This window comes from Sapajus apella, unplaced genomic scaffold (genome assembly GCF_009761245.1).
Source record: "Sapajus apella isolate SASKATOON/1434 unplaced genomic scaffold, GSC_monkey_1.0 scaffold258, whole genome shotgun sequence".
Classification (NCBI taxonomy): Eukaryota; Metazoa; Chordata; class Mammalia; order Primates; family Cebidae; genus Sapajus; species Sapajus apella.
The window spans coordinates 37,031-57,139 of NW_022437198.1; the positions used below are offsets into that span (position 1 = coordinate 37,031).

The following is a 20,109-nucleotide window of genomic DNA, read 5'->3' on the forward strand; positions in this document are numbered from 1 at the left end:
CTTTCCTGTTCTCTCTCTCTTTCTCTCTCTCTCCCTCCCTCCCTCCCTCCTTCCGTCACTCTGTCACCCAGGCTGGGGTGCAGTGGCACAATCTCAGCACACTACAACCTCCACCTCCCAATTTCAAGGAATTCTTGGGCTTCAGTTACCCAAGTAGCTGGGATTACAGGTGAGAGCCACACTACACCTGGCTAATTTTTGTATTTTTGGAAGAGACAGGGCTTTGCCACGTTGGCCAGGCTGGTCTCAAACTCCTGGCCTGCAGTGATCCACCTGCCTTGGCCTCCCAAAGTGCTGGGATTACAGGTGTGAGCCACCACACCCAGCCCTCCTCTCTTGTTCTGAAACCAGGCATCCGACATCACTGGGTATGTTTCCTTCCAGGTCCTTTCTGCAAATTCAACACAGCCAATCAGGCTTTTCTCTTCCATCTGGCTGCTCTGTCCCGGCAAGCCATCTGCCCACCTTGTTCCACTACCCTGGGTGTCTGAACTCTCAGTCTTTGCATTTCCCCTCCATGTTCCCCCTCACCCGTCTAGGAAGCTGCAACTGCTCCCTGCTTCACCCTGTCTTCAATTCTCACAGGTCTATGAAGAAATCCATGGACTTAACACAGAGCTAGGGATGTTCTTACTGGGGTGAACTTTGCCTCTGTGACAAAACCAGTTTCACTTTCTTTCCTGATTCTATTTAAAGCACAAAACACTCTCTCTTTAAATCCAGAGGCAGAGGCCAGGTGAGGTGGCTCACGCCTGTAATCCCCGAGCTTTTGGGAGGCCAAAACAGACAGACGACCTGAGGTCAGAAGTTCAAGACCAGCTTGGCCAACATTGAAACCCTGTCTCTACTAAAAATAGAAAAATTAGCCAGGTGTGGTGGTGCATGCCTGTAGTCCCAGCTACTCAGGAGGCTGAGGTATAAGAATCGCTTGAACCTGGGAGGTGGAGGTTGCAGTGAGCCGTGATCATGCCACTGTACTCTAGACCAGGTGACAGAGTGAAACTCTCTCTCAAAAAAATAAAAATAAATAACAAACCCAGAGACAGTTTAACAAAAACTCAACATCTAAAACAAAAACATCAAGTCAAACGGCCCTTGTAGGGCACTTCTAAGGGCGAGAGGCAGGCGGGTTTCTCAGAGTCCCCGTAATTAGAATATTGGCTCATAAGTATAAGTGCAACTCTTCATTGATCATCTCCTCTGAGCCAGGCACAGGCCTGGAACCTTGCATACATTATTTCATTTCAACCTTGACAATCCTACAAGGTAGATATTATTATTGCCTCTTTCCAGGTGAAGAAATTTGGGTTCCGAGAGGTTAAAAAAACTTACTCAAGGCCAGGTGAGGTGGCTCACACCTGTTATCCTAGCACTGGAGGCTGAGGCAGGAAAATCACTTGAACCCAGGAGGCAGAGGTCGCAGTGAGCTGAGATGGCACCATTACATTCCAGCCTGGGCGACAGAGTGACACTCTGACTCAAGGCCACTAGTAAATGCCAGGGCCTAGAATTCAGAATGTTCTTTTTTTTGTTCTTTTTTTTTGAGACAGAGTCTCGCTCTGTCACCCAGGCTGGAGTGCAGTGGCACGATCTCAGCTCACTGCAACCTCTGCCTTCTGGGTTCAAGTGATTCTCCTCCTACCTCAGCCTCTCAGGTAGCTGGGATTACAGGTGCCCACCTCCATGCCCAGCTAATTTTTGTATTTTTAGTAGAGATTGGGATTCACCATGTTGGTCAGGCTGGTCTCAAATTCCTGACCTCAAGTGATCTGCCCATCTCAGCCTCCCAAAGTGGTGGGATTATCGATATGAGCCGCTATGCCTGGCCTGATTCAGAATGTTCTAAATCCAAAATCCAATTTCTCTCTACTGCACCATGATGCCTTTGAAAAGAATCTAGGGGCTGGGCATGGTGGCTCAGGCCTGCAATCCCGGCACATTGGGAGGAGTTCACTTGAGCTCAGGAGTTCAAGACCAGCCTAGGCAACATAGTGAGACCCCTGTCTCTACTAAAAATTGGAAAAAAAAAAATAGCTAGGTGTGGTGGTACATGTCTGTTCTGTAGTCTAAGCTACTTGGGAAGCTGAAGCAGGAGGATCACTTGAGCCCGGAAGGTCAAGGCTGTAGTGAGCCATGATTGAGCCACTGCACTTCAGCCTGGGCAACAGACAGAGACTCTGTCTCAAAAAAACAAATAAAAGAAAGAAAGAAAGAAAAGAATCTAGGGTAGCCAGGGTTACAAAGAACAAAGGGCTAAAGTTACAATGGAATTTTGTGAACTGTAAACCATGGGCTATGGAAATTGTCACATATGTAACCCTTTAGAAGACAATTTTGTGAGGCTGGCTCACACCTGTAACTCCAGCACTTTAGGAGGCTGAGGTGGGTGAACTGCTTGACATCAGATGTTTGAGAACAGTCTGGCCAACATAGTGAATCCCCATCTCTATTAAAAAAAAAAAAAAGAAAAGGAAAGAAATCAATTTTACCTAAACACAATTAAAAATAAAGTCTAGGCCAGGTGTGGTGGCTCACGCCTATAATCTCAGCACTTTGGGAGGCTGAGATAGGGGTATCAGGAGTTCAAGACCAGCCTGTGCAAGATAGTGAGACCCCCCCATCTCTACAATAAGTAAAAAATTAGCCAGGCATGGTGGTACAAGCCTGAGGTCCCTGCTACCCAGGAGGCTGAGGTGGGAGGATCGCCTGAGCCGAGGAAGTGAGCCAAGATTGTGCCACTGTATTCCAGCCTGGGCAACAAAGTAAGACCTTGTCTCAGAAAAGAAAACTAAATTAACTGGGCATAGTGGCATGCACCTGTGGTCCCAGCTACTTGGGGGCTGAGGTGGGAGGATTGCTTGAGCCTGGGAGGCAGAGGTTTCAGTGAGCCAAGACTGTGCCACTGCACTCCAGCCTGGGTGGCAGAGTGAGACCCTGTCTCAAAAAAATAGATAAAAATTAAATTAAATTAAATTAAAAAGTCTAGGCCAGGTGAGGTGGCTCACTCCTATAGTCCCAGGACTTTGGGAAGCTGAGGCAGGCGGATCACCTGAGGTCAGGAGTTCGAGACCAGCCTGGCCAACACGGAGAAACCCCGTCTCTACTAAAAATATAAAAATTAGCTGGGCATGGTGGTGCATACCTGTAATCTCAGCTACTTGGGAGGCTGAGGCAGGAGAATCACTTGAACCTGAAAGGCGGAGGCTGCAATGAGCCAAGATTGCACCACTGCACTCCAGCCTGGGTGACAGAGCGAGACTCCATCTCAAAAAATAATAATAATAAAAAGTAAATAAAAATAAAAAACTAAAAAGTCTATTATGAGAAGCTAAAAATAAAAGGTCATACTTGTAAAATATTTATTGCTGGAGCTAGTTGCAAAAATGTTTTTAAAGTAACTTTAAGATTATACAAGATTGTGACTGTGGAAAGCCCCTCACCTTAAATTATTTTGTATCACGCGAAAAAAGAGAAAGGGCTAGACTTCCAAAATAAGGTGATTAGGGATAGGTCTCAAGAGTTGCCTGACAACTCCTTGTTTGAGAGGCACTGGTCAGAGTGTGGGGTAGATGCTTGGAGCTGGAGTAAGAGGAGGGAGAATGTTTCTCAACAGAAGCTTTCTAAGGGACAGCATGACTTTAGGTAGTTTTTTTTACAAACAATGCTTTTTCCTCTCACTTTGAGCAGCTGTCAGTGTTCTCATCACCAGAATACCACAGGCCGAAATAAAGCAAAATATTCCACACCTGAGTTGAGCAAATGGACTAATGCCCTGATTAGTCAAATATGCTTTGAAGAGAAAGAGCTTTTCTGTTTTTTAGCCCTAACGAAGTGATGTTCCAAGTGGTGGCACCCAGCGCTAAAGGAAAGGACCTTTTCTCTGGGGAGTGGGGAGGTGTGTTTCACAGCTGCAGCCTCAGACCCCATGGTGCCAGAAATGAGGAAAGCTGCCCTGTTCAAGGACCTCCCTGCCCTCAACCTTCCACAGTGAAATGTGGGACGGCAGGTAGATGACCTCAGAGATCCAGGCCAGCAGTCCCTGCCCCCTGCTGCGCCCCACCAGGCTCCCTCTGCTGAGTCAGAATCAAAACTGGGATTTCAATGACTGTGGAATTGTTTTTACTTTATTTTAACCATTCTAGCTTTAAAAACAATAATTTTAAAAACTTGTTTCATATAAAAAAATCCTAGAACCATTTTTTACTTGCCTTTTCTATTGTATTTTTTAAAGTTCTGAAGTAAATATTAAATATTGCAAATTGCAGTCATCAGACATAGCAAACTGGACAGTGACAAAGAAAAATGAAAAAGAAAAAGAATATATTCATGATTACTTGGTATTTTTTTCTTTCTTTCTCTCTTTAACTGAGACGGAGTCTTGCTCTGTTACCCAGGCTGGAGTGCAGTGGCTCGATCTCAGCTCACTGCAACCTCCACCTCCCAAGTTCAAGGGATTCTCCTACCTCAGCTTCCCAAGTAGCTGGGATTACAGGCGTATGCTAGCATGCCCGGGCATTTTTTTGTGTTTGTAGTAGAGACGGGATTTGTGTTAGCCAGGATGGTCTCAATTTCCTGACCTTATGATCCACCCATCTCAGCCTCCTAAAGTGCTGAGATTACAGGCGGGAGCCACCATGCCTGGCCTCTTTTTTTTTTCTTTTAGTTGAGATGAAGTCTTGCTCTGTCGCCCAGGCTGGAGTGCAATGACATGATCTTGGCTCACTGCAACCTCTGCCTCCCAGGTTCAAGCAATTCCCCTGTTTCAGCCTCCCAAGTAGCTATGATTACAGGCACCCGCCACCATGCCTGGCTAATTTTTGTATTTTTAGAAGAGACAGGGTTTCTCTATGTCAGCCAGGCTGGTCTCAAACTCCTGACCTCAGATGATCTGCCCAGCTCAGCCTCCCAAAATGCTGGGATTACAGGCATGAGCCACCGCACTCAGCTACTTGATATTTCTTAATAACTGTTTTGAAGTAACTTATTTCTTGGAATCCTTTTATTATATTAGAGCATTCTGTAATTACCGTTCATATAATTTTTTTTTTTTTTTTTTTTTTTTTTTTTTTCTGTTGCCCAGGCTGGAGTGTAGTGGCACAATTGTGGTTTAGTGCAGCCTCAACTTCCTAGGTTCAAGCAATCCTCCTACCTCAGCCTCCCAAGTAGCTGAGAGTACAGGCATGTGCTAACGCCTGGCTAAGTTTTTGTATTTTTTTGTAGAGACAGGATCTCACTATGTTGCCAAGGCTGGTTTCAAACCTGGGCTCAAGCCATCTACCTGCTTCAGTCTCCTAAAGTGCTGAAATTACAGGCATGAGCCACTGTATCCAGCCCATAATTGCCTTTTATCCTACCCAGCTGTATTTGAATATTTTCTGGACATATGTTGTACTTGGTCTTTATTCTGAACAGATACAAACATATTCTGTATAAAATAACATGGCTAAGTTATAAATAACCATAATTTTGGAAAACATTGTAAATCTATTTATAGCTTTAAATTTTCAATATAAAAATTTCAGGGAGCCCAGGCGCAGTGGCTCACACCTGTAATCCCAGCACTTTGGGAGGCCAAGGCAGGTGGATCACCTGAGGTCAGGAGTTTGAGACTAGCCTGGCCAACATGGCGAAACCCTGTCTCTACTAAAAATACAAAAATTAGCTGGGTGTCATGGTGTGCACCTGTACTCCTAGCTACTCAGGAGGCTGAGGCCGGAGAATTGCATGAGACTGGGAAGTAGAGGTTGCAGTGAGCAGAGATCGCACCACTGCACTCCAGCCTGGGCGATAGAGTGAGACTCCATCTCAAAAAAAAAAGTAAAAAAAAGGCCAGGTGAGGTGGCTCACGCCTGTAATCCCAGCACTTTGGGAGACCGAAGCAGGCAGAAAACCTGAGGTCAGGAGTTCAAGATCAGCCTGGCCAACATGGTGAAACCCTGTGTCTACTAAAAATACAAAAAAAAAAAAAAAAATTAGCTGGGCATGGTAGTGGGGGCCTATAATCTCAGATACTCAGGACGATAAGGGAGAAGAATTGCTTGAACCCAGGAGGCGGAGGTTGCAGTGAGCCGAGATCATGCTATTGTACTCCAGCCTGGGCAACAAGAGCAGAGGGCTTTTGGAGACATACATTAGCACCCTTTAATAAAGAGCACAAACTAGCCTTTAAAGCAGAAGATAGGGGTAGAAAAGACAATGGGCTAGAAATTAGCAACACTTACATAGTTACATAGTAAAGAAGAATCTGTATTCTAGCCAGCTTCTTTCTTTTAAAAAAGTTATTACAGGTATCTACTGTAAAAATTAATTAAAGTATGCTGTTTTAAGGTAGGTATTTTAAAATCTGTGAATGGTTTTTTTTTTTTTTTTGGCATATACAAACCATTTTCACTCTCAAAAAGGAGAAAAGTTGTTGAACAATGAGAACACATGGACACAGGGAGGGGAGCATCACACATTGGGGTCTGTTGGGGGGAAATAGGAGAGGGACAGCAGGGGGTGCGGAGTTGGGGAGAGATAGCATGGGGAGAAATGCCAGATATAGGTGATGGGGAGGAAGGCAGCAAATCACACTGCCATGTATGCACCTATGCAACAATCTTGCATGTTCTTCACATGTACCCCAAAACCTAAAATGCAATAAAAAAATAAATAAATAAAAATAAAAAGTAAAGGAGGAAAGTTTATGTATAAAAAAAGAAAAGATGGTGGAAAGTTCATATCCAATTGTTAGTCAACACTACCACTAGATAGGTGGAATTTCCATCCTTTCTATGTTTATCTAAATTTTCCATAATAAAAACATTGTTTGCAATTGAAGTAAGGGTTACTTAAAGGGAAGAAAGTAAATTTAAAAAAATTTTTAGAGATGAGGTCTCATTCTGTAGTCCAGGCTATGGAGTATAGTGATCCCAGCTTACAGTAGCCTGGGCTCAAGCAATCTTTCCATCTTGGCCCCCAGAGTAGCTGAGATTACAGACAGAAACACCTGGTGGAAGAAAGCAAACTCTTAAAAAACATTAAAACAAAATTAGCTGGCCATGGCAGCAACTGCCTGCTTGTTCAAGCTACTCGGGAGGCTGAGGTGGGAGGATCGCTTGAGCCCAGAAGGTCAAGGCTGCAGTGAGCTGTGATCACACCACTGCACTCCAGCCTGAATGCAGACAGAGCTAGACTCTGTTTCAAAAATAATACAAAGAAATAAATAACATAAATAAGGAGTGGAAGTCCAGGCTGGGTAGGGTGGCTCACGCCTGTGATCCCAACACTGGGAGGCTGTGGCAGGAGGATTGCTTAAGCCCAGGACTTCATAACCAGACTAGGCAACAAAGTGAGATCCCGTCTCTGCAAAAGATAAAAAATTTAGTCGTGTGGTGGTGCATGCCTGTGGCCCCAGCTGCTCAGGAGGCTGAGGCAGGAGGATCACTTGAGCCCACGAGCTCAAGGCTGCAGTTATATACTTCAGCCTGGGTGACAGAGTGAGATCCCAACTCAAGAGAAAAGAAACCAAGAAAGCAAGGAAGTAAGAAAGAAAACAATGAAAGGAAGAAAGAGAGAAATAGAGAGGGAAAGAGAGAGAGAGAGAAAGAAAAGAAAAATTTCAGTAGGATTGTCTCCATAGAGATATAGACAGATATATTATATTCATTGGAAACCATCGTTTTATTTTCATAATGGTTCTAGATCCATGGTCAAAAGTTAGGAACCTTTCCCTGAACACATCTTATCCCGAGAGACAAGCAGTCCAATGGGGTCTAGAAAAAGTTTTCTTTCCCCAGCTTCCTAGTGAAACTGGAGGTTAGCCAGACCCACTTGCAGACTCTTAACTTCACTTTCCTAGAAGCCCATTTCAGCAGCTTACGATTGAGATATGAAGTACAGGAAAAAATTCTGCCAGTTCATCACACCTCTGTGGATTGTTGAATTAACCAAAATACGCAACAACAGGGTATATTACAAAACTATCCAAAGATAAGCCTGTTGCCACTGAAAATGAAGATTCCAAGAAATTTTTAAGGAAACACAGTATGCTCACCCCATATCACTTAAATTAAAAAATGGTATATACACAGAATATAGCAACATATTTTAAATGTAAAATATGCTTTTGAAATGCATATTGCAATGAAAACATATTGAGCTAATCCTACTCCTGGCTGTTAATCCAAATATAAAGTATACTAAGAGATATTTGCTGCCCAAATTCAGACATTTCAATATAGTTTAAAGATAAAATTGTTCATTCCCCAAACTATTATTAAACAGTACACTAATATTTTCTATATGGTGTCAATCTCCTTTATCCAAATGTATTACAAACCCACTTATTAGTTTAGGAACCTGTAAGCCAGATTTAGAAAACAAGCCTAATCTTACTTTAGATTCAGAAAGCAAGCCTAATCACCCTTACTGATTATGAATTAACTTCCTTTTCTCCTTCCTGCCCTCCCTCACTCCTTTCCTTCCTTCCTTCCACCTCTGCCTTCTGGGTTAAGCAATTCTCCTGCCTCAGCCTCCCCAGTAGCTGGGATTGCAGGTGCTTGCCACCACTCGTGGCTAATTTTTGTATTTTTAGTAGAGACAGAGTTTCACTATGTTGGCCAGGCTGGTTTCGAACTCCTGAACTCAAGTGATCCACCCACCTTGGCCTCCCAAAATGCTGGGATTACAGGCTAGAGCCACCACAACCAGCAGACAGAACTTTTCTAAGTGTAAGATAATTTGACAGAGTGAAGCCTCGCCAGCATCTAACTCTGCCAAATGGCACTAGAGTAGTGGTTTTCTAGCCTGGCTTCAAATGCAGAATCACAAAACTTAAGACCTGGGATGGGATCCTTTTTTTTTTTTTGGACGGAGTTTTACTCTTGTTGCCCAGGCTAGAGTGCAATGGTGTGAACTCGGTTCACTGCCATCTCTGCCTCCCAGATTCAAGCAATTCTGCCTACACTCCCGAGTAGCTGGGATTAAGGCATGTGCCACCACACCCGGATAATTTTTTGTATTTTTAGTAGAGACAGGGTTTCTCCTTGTTGGTCAGGCTGGTCTTGAACTCCCAACCTCAGGTGATCTCTGCCTCAGCCTCCCAAAGTGCTGGGATTACAGGCATGAGCCACTGCGCCTGGCCAACCTGAGCTCCTTTAAATCAGACTTTCTGGAACCCAAATGACAGGTATTCCAGCTGCAGCCAGGGTGGAAAACCTGTGCAATGGCTGATGTACTATTGAGAACCTCTACCTAAATTGGAAAGGTGGATTGTAAGTGCAAAGTGATACCACTGAAAAGTTCTCTGCTCATGCGCTTCCCACTTACAAACTTATGTGATATCACCTTAAGTAAGATCAGCCTTTCAGAAAGATCAAATAGGCATCTAAACTATAGCTGTTTAAAAAAGAAGAAAGGAAAAAAAAAAACAAACAGGTATGATACTTCAGTTACTTCAGTGAGAAGCTATAGACCTCTTGCTAGCTTCCCATCCCAGATTTTGGGAGACTCTTGCCCTATGTTAACATTAATATTTCCAGCCTAGAGAAAGCAAAGACTCTTCAGGAAGGTGCATCGGACTCCAGCCTCCTAAATACCTCTTTATACAGGTTTGCAAGGGTTCATAGGTCAGCGGGGTGAGGCAATCACTCTGCTGGGATGTTCTTCATGGCCACCAGCAGAGGGAGCTGCACACTCAGCCCATGGCGGCAGCTGCATCCAAGGGTTAGGATGTGGAAACAGGTGGAAATGCTGAATCACCCGCATGAGCAGCCCGCTGAGACTGGATAACAGCTTTATCACATCATGATCTGATTACTTATTTCCCATTGGACTATGAGCTCAGGCCACGTCTAATTTATTTTCTGTCTCCTGAGTCTCGCACAGCACCAGGCACACAGTAGGACTGGGCAAATATTAGCTACGGTTGCTATTTCAGGCATCTGACAAATGAGCATTTACCAGACCTGGCCAGATGTTACCATTCGCTAGGATTGTTGAGAGGCCAAGATGCTCTTCCTCCCTCCCAAGACCCCTCACAGGGTATTTTCTGCATCCCAGACCAATGAGACACTTTTTTTCCCATGACACCCTTCCTTCATGGAGACCCCTACAAATTAGATCCTGAAAAATTCATCCCCCATCAGCATCCTCCCCATCTTTTCCCCATCCCACAAAACATCTGTCTCCCTGCAGGCAGGGCCTCAGGCCCTTCATCACCCCCAACCTGGAGTGGACCCACAAATGCCCCAGCCCAGACAGCGGGGTTAGAGACTCACAGGCCGGCTGGCACCAGTGGCTGGAACTTCCACTGCTCCTCCTCACAGTCCAGGAAAAGCCGGTTCATGATCTTGTTCTTCTCCTCCGGGGGAATGAAGTTCTCAATGATTAGGTACCTGGGAGCAGTAATGAAGGAGCAATGGGGAACTGAGTGAGCGAGAGGCTACACAGTGCATGTGAGGGTTGAACGATTAGGTGCAACAAGCCAAGAGGCAGGGGGAACGTGGAGGATGGAAAATCAAGAAGTTAAGGGAAGGGATTCCTACAGAAATACTGTAGCTTGAAAATCACTGCTTCCAATGGGTACAAAAAAAATAGAAAAATGAATAAGCACTATTATTTGATAACACAATAGGGTGACTATACTCAATAATAACAATTGTATGTGTATATATATATATATAAATTTTTTTTTTTTTTTGAGACAGTTTTGCTCTTGTCATCCAGACTGCAGTGACACCATCTTGGCTCACTGCAACTTCCGCCTCCCGGGTTCAAGCTATTCTCCTGCTTTCAGCCTCCTGAGTAGCTGGGATTACAGGCACATGCCACCACACCTGGCTAATTTTTGTATTTTTCTGTTTTCTTTTGTATTTTTTGCCCCACCCCCCTAATTTTTGTATTTTTAGTAGAGATGGGGTTTCAGTACATTGGCCAGGCTGGTCTCAAACTCCTGACCTCAGGTGATCCACCCGCCTTGGCCTCCCAAATTGTTGGGATTACAGGTGTGAGCCACCACGCCCAGCCAATTGTATATTTTAAAATAACTTAAAGAATGTAATTGGATTGTTTGTAACTTGAAAGATAAATGCTTGAGGGGATGGATACCCCATTCTCCATGATGTGCTTAGTTCACATTTGCCCACCTGTATAAAAACAACTCATGTGGCTGGGCATGGTGGCTCATACCTGTAATCCCAGCACTTTGGGAAGCCGAAGTGGGCGGATCACCTCAGGTCAGGAGTGGGAGACCTGCCTGGCCAACATGACAAAATCCCATCTCTACTAAACATGCAAAAATTAGCCAGGCATTGTGGTGTACGCCTGTAATCCCAGCTACTCGGCAGGCTGAGGCAGGAGGATCACTTGAACCCGGGAGGTGGAGGCTGCAGTGAGCCGAGATTGCACCACTGCACTGCAGCCTGGATAAAGCCAAGACTCCATCTCCAAAAACAAAACAAAACAAAAACTCATGTATCCCATAGATATTAATATATACACCTACTATGTATACACATTTTTAAAAATAATTTTTTTAAGTTAGAAATTTTTTTTAATTTAAAATCATTGCTTCTTATGCAAAGATGGTAGCCTCAGGGCCTTCGGAGTTACTTTTGGCCAGCATCTAGCTTCCATTTCGGGGGGTCCATCAAATACAGGCAGAGGAGGTAGAAGAAACTCCAGCCCCTTGGCCCCGCCTCAGCCCTCAGAAGCATTTTATTCCTAAGGGACTCATGGGAGGGGAGACAGTCAGGATGAGGCCTTAGGGAAGGAGAGGCCTGAGTACTGCAGGCTGGCGGTGGGGAGCCGGGAGGGAAAGAGCTGCGGGCCCTACTTGAGCTTGAGTTCGCGAGTCTGCTCATTCTGCGCTTCCTCCAGGTCCTGCCGCACGCGGATGTACTCATCATGCTGGTCCTGGATCTCCGCTTTCACCGCCTGCAGCTTGGCATAGAGCTGGGTGGGGACAGGTGCCACTCAGAGGCTGCTGGGTGTGGTAACGAGGCCCCAGTCACCCAGCCTGGGCCGCAGTGCTGCAGGCTGAGTCCACTGACTCAGCCTAGGATGAGGCTGGGGGTCCTGGTCCCAACTCCTCGCTGTGCTGAACACATTTAGGGCTCCCCCCCGCCTCCATTTGAGGCCTGTGGCCATTGCCTGCTCTTTCTCAGCTGCTATTAGCATCGTGGAATGTTCAAACAGGAAGGGACCCCAGGGACCTTTGGTCCAATACCCTCCTTTTATAGATGAGGAAGCCAGGCACAGACTTGCTCAGGGTCACACAACCAGCCAAGAGAAGAGCCGGAACTAGCACCCAGGTCTCATTTGGTGACCCAGGGCTTAGGGAGCAGGCAGCCTGAACGAGTCTGGAAGGTGACTCCTCCCACTCCAGTCTCTTCAGGGGCTCTCAAAAGTGGGGTGTGGAGGCAGCACAGGCATCCTGCTCCTCTCCAAAGCCACTGAGAGCTGAGTCCGTGGTAACCGCTGCGGTGGCTGGGCCTCTGCCACATCAGCAACCCCAAAGGGCCTCCAGTTTTTCCCAGAATCCAGGCTGGAGCTTTGCTGTTTCCTGCCCTCGACCCCCTCGCATGTACATGTCTTCCCCTTCCACGGGCTTTGCAGAGTCCTAGTGAGCGGCTATTCTCATCCCTTGACATGTCCTTGAGGGCCTTCTGCTCCCTGCTTGAGCTTCCCTGGGTTCCAGTCGCCTCCTCAGCCTCTCTATTCCCCTGGCCCTGCTCCAGGCCCAGCTATCCCAACTGACTCACTGGTAACACAGAAAAGGGGGAACTCACCCAGGACCATGAGGACGGTAACCTTAGATACTGCAAGTGACAGAGTTCGAAGCCTGTCACACCCACCCTGGCCCAGGAGAAAAGGCTCTACTCCACCCCTGGCCCCAGCCTCCTGCCTCCCCTTGCTGCTCACCCCTGAGGCCCAAGCCAAGTAACTCAGGGGTTCAGCAGTTCCAGCAAAATGGGGAGGAGTTCCAGAGGCACACACCCTTGGGCAGAGGTGGGCCTCCAGCACACCCTGACCCGTCCTGCTGCAGGTCTTACCTTCTTGAGTTTCTTGGTTTTGACCTCCACCTCCTGCTGCAGGGACGTGTAGGTGCCCCGGAGCTCCATGGTCTCCTCGTCTCGAAGCATCATCTCCTGCTGCATCTCCCGCTCACGACGTTTCTAGGCCAACGACAGGCAGGGGGCTCAAAGGAGCAGCGCGTACTCGGGAGGATCAAGAAAGCTCAGGGGCCTGGCTCACTCTGCCTGTCATGGGACCTGGCTTCACCATGGCCCACGCCCACTGCTCCCACCCAATGCTGCAGAGCCCCTAGGAACCCTCCTCTCAGCTCCCAGGGCCTTGCCTTTGCCAGGCTCTGCCTCATGTCGATGGAGACCCCAACCCTACAAGCTGGCCTACTCCCGGTGTCAGTCATATAGATGGAGGCACAGCATGCCCACTGCCTTCCAAGCTGCCTCACTCTCTCCCAGAGTAGTGTAACAGCTGATTGTCAAGACCAACATGCTCAGCCGGGTGTGGTGGCTCACGCCTGTAATCCCAGCACTTTGGGAGGCTGAGGCAGGTGGATCACGAGGTCAGGGGATCGAGACCAGACTGACTAACACGGTGAAACCCCACCTCTACTAAAATACAAAGAGTTAGCCGGGCATGGTGGCCTGTGCTTGTAGTCCCAGCTACTCGGGAGGCTGAGGCAGGAGAATTGCTTGAACCCAGGAGGTGGAGGTTGCAGTGAGCCGAGATCACGTCACCGCACTCCAGCCCAGGCAACAGAGCAAGACTCTGTCTCAAAAAAATAAATAAATCGTGGTTCTTGATTATTCTGGGAAACAGTTATACAGTTGGCAAAGAACTCACACCACCTTGTGGAAGGCCCGGGAATTAGTAGCAGGTGCCTAGGAGGCTGATGTCGCGGAGAGCCATCACGTCCTCTCACCCACCAGCTAGCTGTGCCCCTGCCAGGGGGAAGACCCTGGGCTAGTAGACCTGTGGGACCCAGGGTGGCATGTCTGCGATTCTCAGCACTGTAATCCCAGAGATCCTGAGTCCACGATGGTTTACTGCCCTGAGCCACCCAGACATGAGCTGCAGGCCATGCTCCCCAAGGTGACCTGGCGCCTGGCAGCCCTACCTGCTCAGCAATCTCCTGCCTCTTCAGCTCCAACATCTTCTGTTGCTCGTTGGTGTGATCCATGATGTTCCTGCCCCCGATGAGCAGCTTGCTCTCCATTGCCTGGGGACACAGAGGAGCTGAGAGGTGGGCTTTGCAAAGGGCCACAGCATCGCCAGCTGGAGAGATTTTGCTTCCCTGTTCTGTGGTCCTTCCAGGAGTGGACACAAGATGTGTCCCAGATGGAACTTTGTGGCTTTCAGGGAGAATGGAGTTTTCCCCTCTAGTGTCTCAGGTCCCAGCACAAGGCTCCCATTGTCAGCAGGACAGTAGGGAGGCAGAGAGGGAGCCCCTCGGGGAATCTAGGGCACCTGATCTGTTTGCTTTGGATACACAGGAAAGGTTGGTTCACCAGGGCTAGGAGGAGGTTGAGGGTAGCAATCTAATCCTGGCAACCAGGCCCCAGCTGGTGTTGAGGACTGGGAAAGATCAGATACAGTCACTGGGTAGTCCAGCCTTTCGCTAACTGCTTCCAACTCAGGAAGACAGCTCTCAATACAGGCAGGAGGAAAGGGTCTAAATCATCCGCTTATGTGGAAAGCAGAAACAAAGCCAAAGGGGGCAGACGGCACAGCAAGAAGGAAGAGCATGGGGCCCAGCACAGCAGGAGCTTTGGAGAGGGCCAGGAAGACTTGGGTTCTACCCATTTACCTTGAGGCTTTGGACCAATTATTCCCTTGGGGTCTGTCATCTATAATATTGGAACACTGCCTATGTTCCTGGATGGCTAGCAAATGTTTGCCGGGTGCTAAGTATCCGTTAGGTGCTGAGCTAAACCTTTAACACCATAGTTTCCATCCTCCCCTAAGAGGGACTCTTCCCCTCCCCATTTAACAAGTGAAGACATTGAAAATGACCAGCCTCAGGTCGTGCAGCTGTTGAGTAGCAAAGAGGTCGGATTTGAACCCTGCACCCCCAGCCTCACTCTGTGAAAGCCCCTAGTCAGTGCTTGGCACAGACATTTAGTCAGTGTTTCTGAATCTTAAGATGAAATAATATCAGCTTTGTGTAAACTGTGACTACATAAAATGTGTTTTCAAGAGGGTGCTGCAGGCAGCCTCTTGGAACTTACTCTGGTTTGGGGGGTGCCCGATTTGAAATTTTAGAAAATGAAAATCAGAAGAAGGTGCTGTCCCAGGGTACCCAGCTGTCCTCTGGCTTCATCACAGGCCTCCTGGAAGGTTGAAATCACCTTGAACCAGCGGAAAAAGCTGGCTTCTTCTCCACTAGAATTTTTCCCAGTGGAAACAGCTGACCTGCCTGAGGGATCTCAGAGCAGGGGGCACTGTCAGACTGGGGGAGCAGGAGACCACCTGTAAGAGCCACACCTCTGGGAACAGAGCCAGACAGGGGTTAACAGTGGCCTTTGGGAGGTCAGGGACCGGGCTGTGTGAAGGCACCCAAAGATGCTGAGCAAAGCTGGGCCAGCCAGAGAGGCACTAGCCTCACTCCAGCCCCATATAGCCTTGGAGGCCAAGGCGGGAGGAAGGGGCCTTGAGCCCTGGAAGCTGTGCATTCCGCCACACTGCAGCCGCCTGTGCTCCTGGTTAATGGTCTCCCCACTCACCCCGCCACCTGTCACAGACCTAAACCCATCCTAGGCTCTTCCTTCGCATTCCAGGTCAGCATTTGCAGGACCGTGAGAGGGAATAATCCCGTACAGTGCACCCTAGGTGACCCACCTGCCTCGCCTCATCCCTGCCCTGCCTCTCCCCCACTGCATCTGCCCAGTGAGTCAAGGCCATCAAACCTGCTCCTTAGTGAGGCTCCCACCACCCCCTCATTTTCATTCTCACTGGTACACGCTGACTTCATTGCAGCCTCCACAACTTCCTGGACCACTGCTGGGGGCTCCCCACTGCCTCAGTTTCCCCTTCCACCCATTTCGCCACATGACACCTGGGTGGATCCACTAAAAACATAACTCTAGGCCAGGCGAGGTGGCTCATACCTGTAATCCCAGAAATTTGGGAGGCCAAGGTGGGTGGATCACCTGAAGTCAGGAGTTCAAAACCAGTCTGGCCAACATGGTGAAACCCCGTTTCTACCAAAAATACAAAAATTAGCCAGGTGTGGTGAAGCACACCTGTAGTCCCAACTACTCATGAGGCTGAGGCAGAAGAATCGCTTGAACTTGGGAGGAAGAGGCTGCAGTGAACCAAGATCATGCCACTGCACTCCAGCCTGGGCGACAGAGTGAGACTTCATTGTGGAAAAAAAACCAAACACCAAAAAAACAAAAAAAGCCAGCACAACTCCAAATGGTTGCTCCTCGAATTCAAACTACTGAATGGACCTCCACTCCTCGCAGCATGAAATCCAAGGTTGGCTGCAGTGAGAGGCCTCCCAGGTTCCTCTCACCACTCATGCTTCTCGTGTGCTCTGCACTCCAGCCTCATCAAAAGAATTCCAGCCCCCTCAGTGTGCCATGGCACTTCACAAGCCTGGATTCCTCCTCCCACTCCACATTTAACTGGAAAACTGCCACTTCTTCTGCAAGAGACATCTTGACCATTGGGAAATTTTCCCTGATCCCCTCGAAACTGCTCTCTCGGCCCCTCAGTAACCAGGCCATGTTCCTACTACTTCTCATAATAGAATCATTATTTGTTGACATGCTGTCTCCCTGCGAGCTCCCTCGGGGTAGCAGTCATATCTTGCTCATATCTCAGGGTCCCTGGACTTAGCACAGTGCTTGGCAGATACCAAGTGCTCAATACATATTCGATGAACCAAATAGAATCCTTGAGGGTTGTCCCAGAGCGGGTTTCGGGTCCCTTCCTTGGGCTCTTTTTTTTTTTTTGAGAGAGAGTCTTACTCTGTTGCCCAGGCTTTTGTGCAGTGGCGCAATCTCGGCTCACTGCAACCTCTGCCTCCCAGGTTCAAGCAATTCTCCTGCCTCAGCCTCCCATGTAGCTGGGACTGCAGGCACGTGCCACCACACCTAGCTAATTTTTGTATTTTTAGTAGAGATGGGGTTTCACCATGTTGGCCAGGCTGGTCTGAAACTCCTGACCTCAAGTGACCCGCCCACCTCAGCCTCCCAAAGTTCTGGGATTACAGGCATAAGCCACTGAGCCTAGCCACCTGGGGCTCTCTTAATTCCAGTTTCTCTTCCCCACATTGGTCAATCCACACTCATTGGCACGGGGCCCAATCATCTAGGGAACCTGGCAGGAAGGATGGGGTGGATGTGAGAGAGAAAAGAACCACATGGAGAAGGCCCCTGCTGTTGTGGACCATGGATACCTGATCCCCTAACTATTGGGTCACAGGTCTTGAGGAGCCTGCTATCTGGCCTGGCCTTTGAATCTGGGACACGTTGGTTCATTTCAACCCTGAGACCTTTCATTTTCCCCAGCATTTTATGTGACTCTAGCATTCTTTATTCTTTGGCGCCTAGTAAAAAGACACTTGCTCTCAAATATCGCTGCATGTTAGAATCACCTGGGGAGCTTTTTAACAACCCAGAGCCAGGTGTGGTGGCTCCTGCCTGTAGTCCCAGTTGTTTGGGAGGCTGAGGAGGGAGGATCACTTGAGCCCAGGGATTCAAGATCAGCTTGGCAACATAGCAAGGCCCTATCTGAAAAATAAATAAGCAAATCAAATAAGAAATTCAGACCTTGTGAATGGAGATCCACATTGAACTGAGATCCCAGGTAATCTGGATGCACAAGAATGTTCGAAAAGGGCTGCTGTAAGGTGCGTGCGTGCTATTAGCACTCTCATGTCTCCAGTGAAAGCTCAGGGAGGTTAAGTAACCCATCCAAGCTCACATCATGGCCATCAAATTTAAATGGAGATGCAGCTGAGCAGGATGGCTCATGCCTGTAATCTCAGTACTTTGGGAGGCTGAGGTATCCCTTGAGTCCAGGAGTTCAAGACCACCCCAGGCAATATGGCAAAACCCATCTCTATAAAAGACATAAAAACAGTGGGGTTTTTATATATAAAACAGCACTTTGGGAGGCTAAGGCAGGCACCTGAGGTCGGGAGCTCGAAACCAAACTGACCAACATGGAGAAACTCTATCTCTACTAAAAATACAAAACTAGCCGGACGTGGTGGCGCATGCCTGTAACCCCAGCTACTTGAGAGACTGAGGCAGGAGAATTGCTTGAACCTAGGAGGCAGAGGTTGCGGTGAGCCAAGATCGCGTCATTGCACTCCAACCTGGGCAACAAGACTGAAACTCTGTCTCAAGAAAAAAAAAATGAGTCAGGCATGGTGGTGTGAACCTGTGGTCCCAGCTACTCAGCAGGCTGTGGCAGGAGGATCACTTGAGTCCAGAACGTTGAGTCTGCAGTGAACTGAGATCGCATCACTGCACTTTAGCTTGGACGACAGTAAGACCCCACAGCAAAAAAAAAAGAGAGAGAATTAGAAACAAAAAACTGAAATGGAGACCCAGCCCAGGCCTGCCTGGCTCCAAAGCCCAGGCTCTTCCTATTGCAGGGGCTGTGGTGACTCCTTAAGGAAGCAGAACCTGCTAAAGGAAATCAACATGTTCCCGGCAAGAGGAAGTCGTGTCTGACTAATCTCCAAGAGTTCTTTCAGAACGGGACGGAATAGGTTATTTCAGCACATGGGTAAGCCAGTGCAGAACTCAGAAGGTGAAAGCACTCCTGGCAAGGCTGCACATCAGAGGTTATTCAAAGTTACATGGGGAGTGAGGAGATGGGGAAAGGGGAAAGGAAACAGAAATAAACAGGTATTTCTCTGGATGGAAAGGAGCTCAAGTGGAAAACAACAGTCTGAAGCTGTGCAAGAAGGAGTACATGGGTGAACTTCACAGACACCCCCAAATTCTCCTAGGGGGTAAAGTACAAGGGAATTTCCAGCCTATGAGAGCTGACAAGAAAATGGCAGATTTTACATTTTGGGGAAAAAGAATCCTAACTCTACTAATTAAATGATAGCTGTGGGCAACCGGTTACAAGCCCTAAAAAGGGGAGGAGGAGGAGTCACACTCCATTGTTCCCAGAAGACACTGGCTGAATATGCTGCCACAGCTAAAAACGTCAATAGCATCTGCCCAGGCACCATCATGAAGGCTTTTTGGAAACAAAACATTATACCCGCATCTAAAACCATGATGCAGCTGAATCTGGAGTACTGTGTGTAGTCCTCTCACTGCCATCTCCAGAGACATAAAGGAGAGAGAAGATCAAGAGAAGGGTGGCCGAAACCATCCCAGAGCTATTACAAGAGACTTTAAAAAATAGGACTCTTCGGTCTGCAAAGACAAAGAAAGGTTAAGAGGATAAGTCTGGAAAGGAAACATTCAAAACTGGGTGTGAAAGGGAAAGATCCAGACTTTTCCAATCCATCCTGGCACGTAGAGTTAAGAGCTTACGCCTTGAGGTTTGATAGCAGCAGTTTTTAGGGCAAATGAAAGGGAGTTTTACTGTTCACAGAAAGTAATACATTTATGAAAGTTGTTACTTCAAGAGTTAACCCTGGAGGAAATACTTACCAGTATTATTAAAATACAGGTATTTTAAAGAATAGCAGTATTTTAAATTAAATAATTCATTTAAAGAACTAAAGAATTTAATTAAAATTCTATTTAAATAATATAATTAAAATTAAATTTATTTCATTTATTAAAGAATTCTGAAGACATGATTTTAACCCCTTATTGTCTTTCTCCCCTTTCAGAAAAAAAGAATTGCACAAACATCAAAATCACCGTAGAAATAAAATGAGCAATGCCACATATTCCCTACCATAGCTGTTTGGTTTCCTTCATTTTCCCTGGGATTTTTTCCCAGACTTCTCCACATACACACATCTTTTTTTTCACCTCGATAGACATAGTATAAATACAAATTTATGTCCTGTAATTTCCACTTTACCTAATCTTCCATTCCTTCCTTCCTTCCCTCCTTCCTTCCCTCCTTCCTTCCCTCCCTCCCTCCCTTCTTCCTTCCTTCCTTTCTTTC

At 47.3% G+C, this 20,109-nt stretch overlaps 1 protein-coding gene across 1 annotated transcript in view; it reads right to left on the reverse strand.

Moving 5' to 3' along the window:
- The window catches only part of KIF3C (kinesin family member 3C), a 49,128-nt gene that overhangs the window by 9,885 nt on the left and 19,134 nt on the right, over window positions 1–20,109 (reverse strand). Inside the window, exons 2-5 of the mRNA XM_032271880.1 lie at window positions 14,126–14,227; window positions 13,035–13,157; window positions 11,816–11,934; window positions 10,260–10,376 (exon numbers count right to left, since the gene is read on the reverse strand). Of these exons, the coding sequence (XP_032127771.1) occupies window positions 10,260–10,376; window positions 11,816–11,934; window positions 13,035–13,157; window positions 14,126–14,227 (461 nt within the window). The remainder of the gene's footprint in view (window positions 1–10,259; window positions 10,377–11,815; window positions 11,935–13,034; window positions 13,158–14,125; window positions 14,228–20,109) is intronic.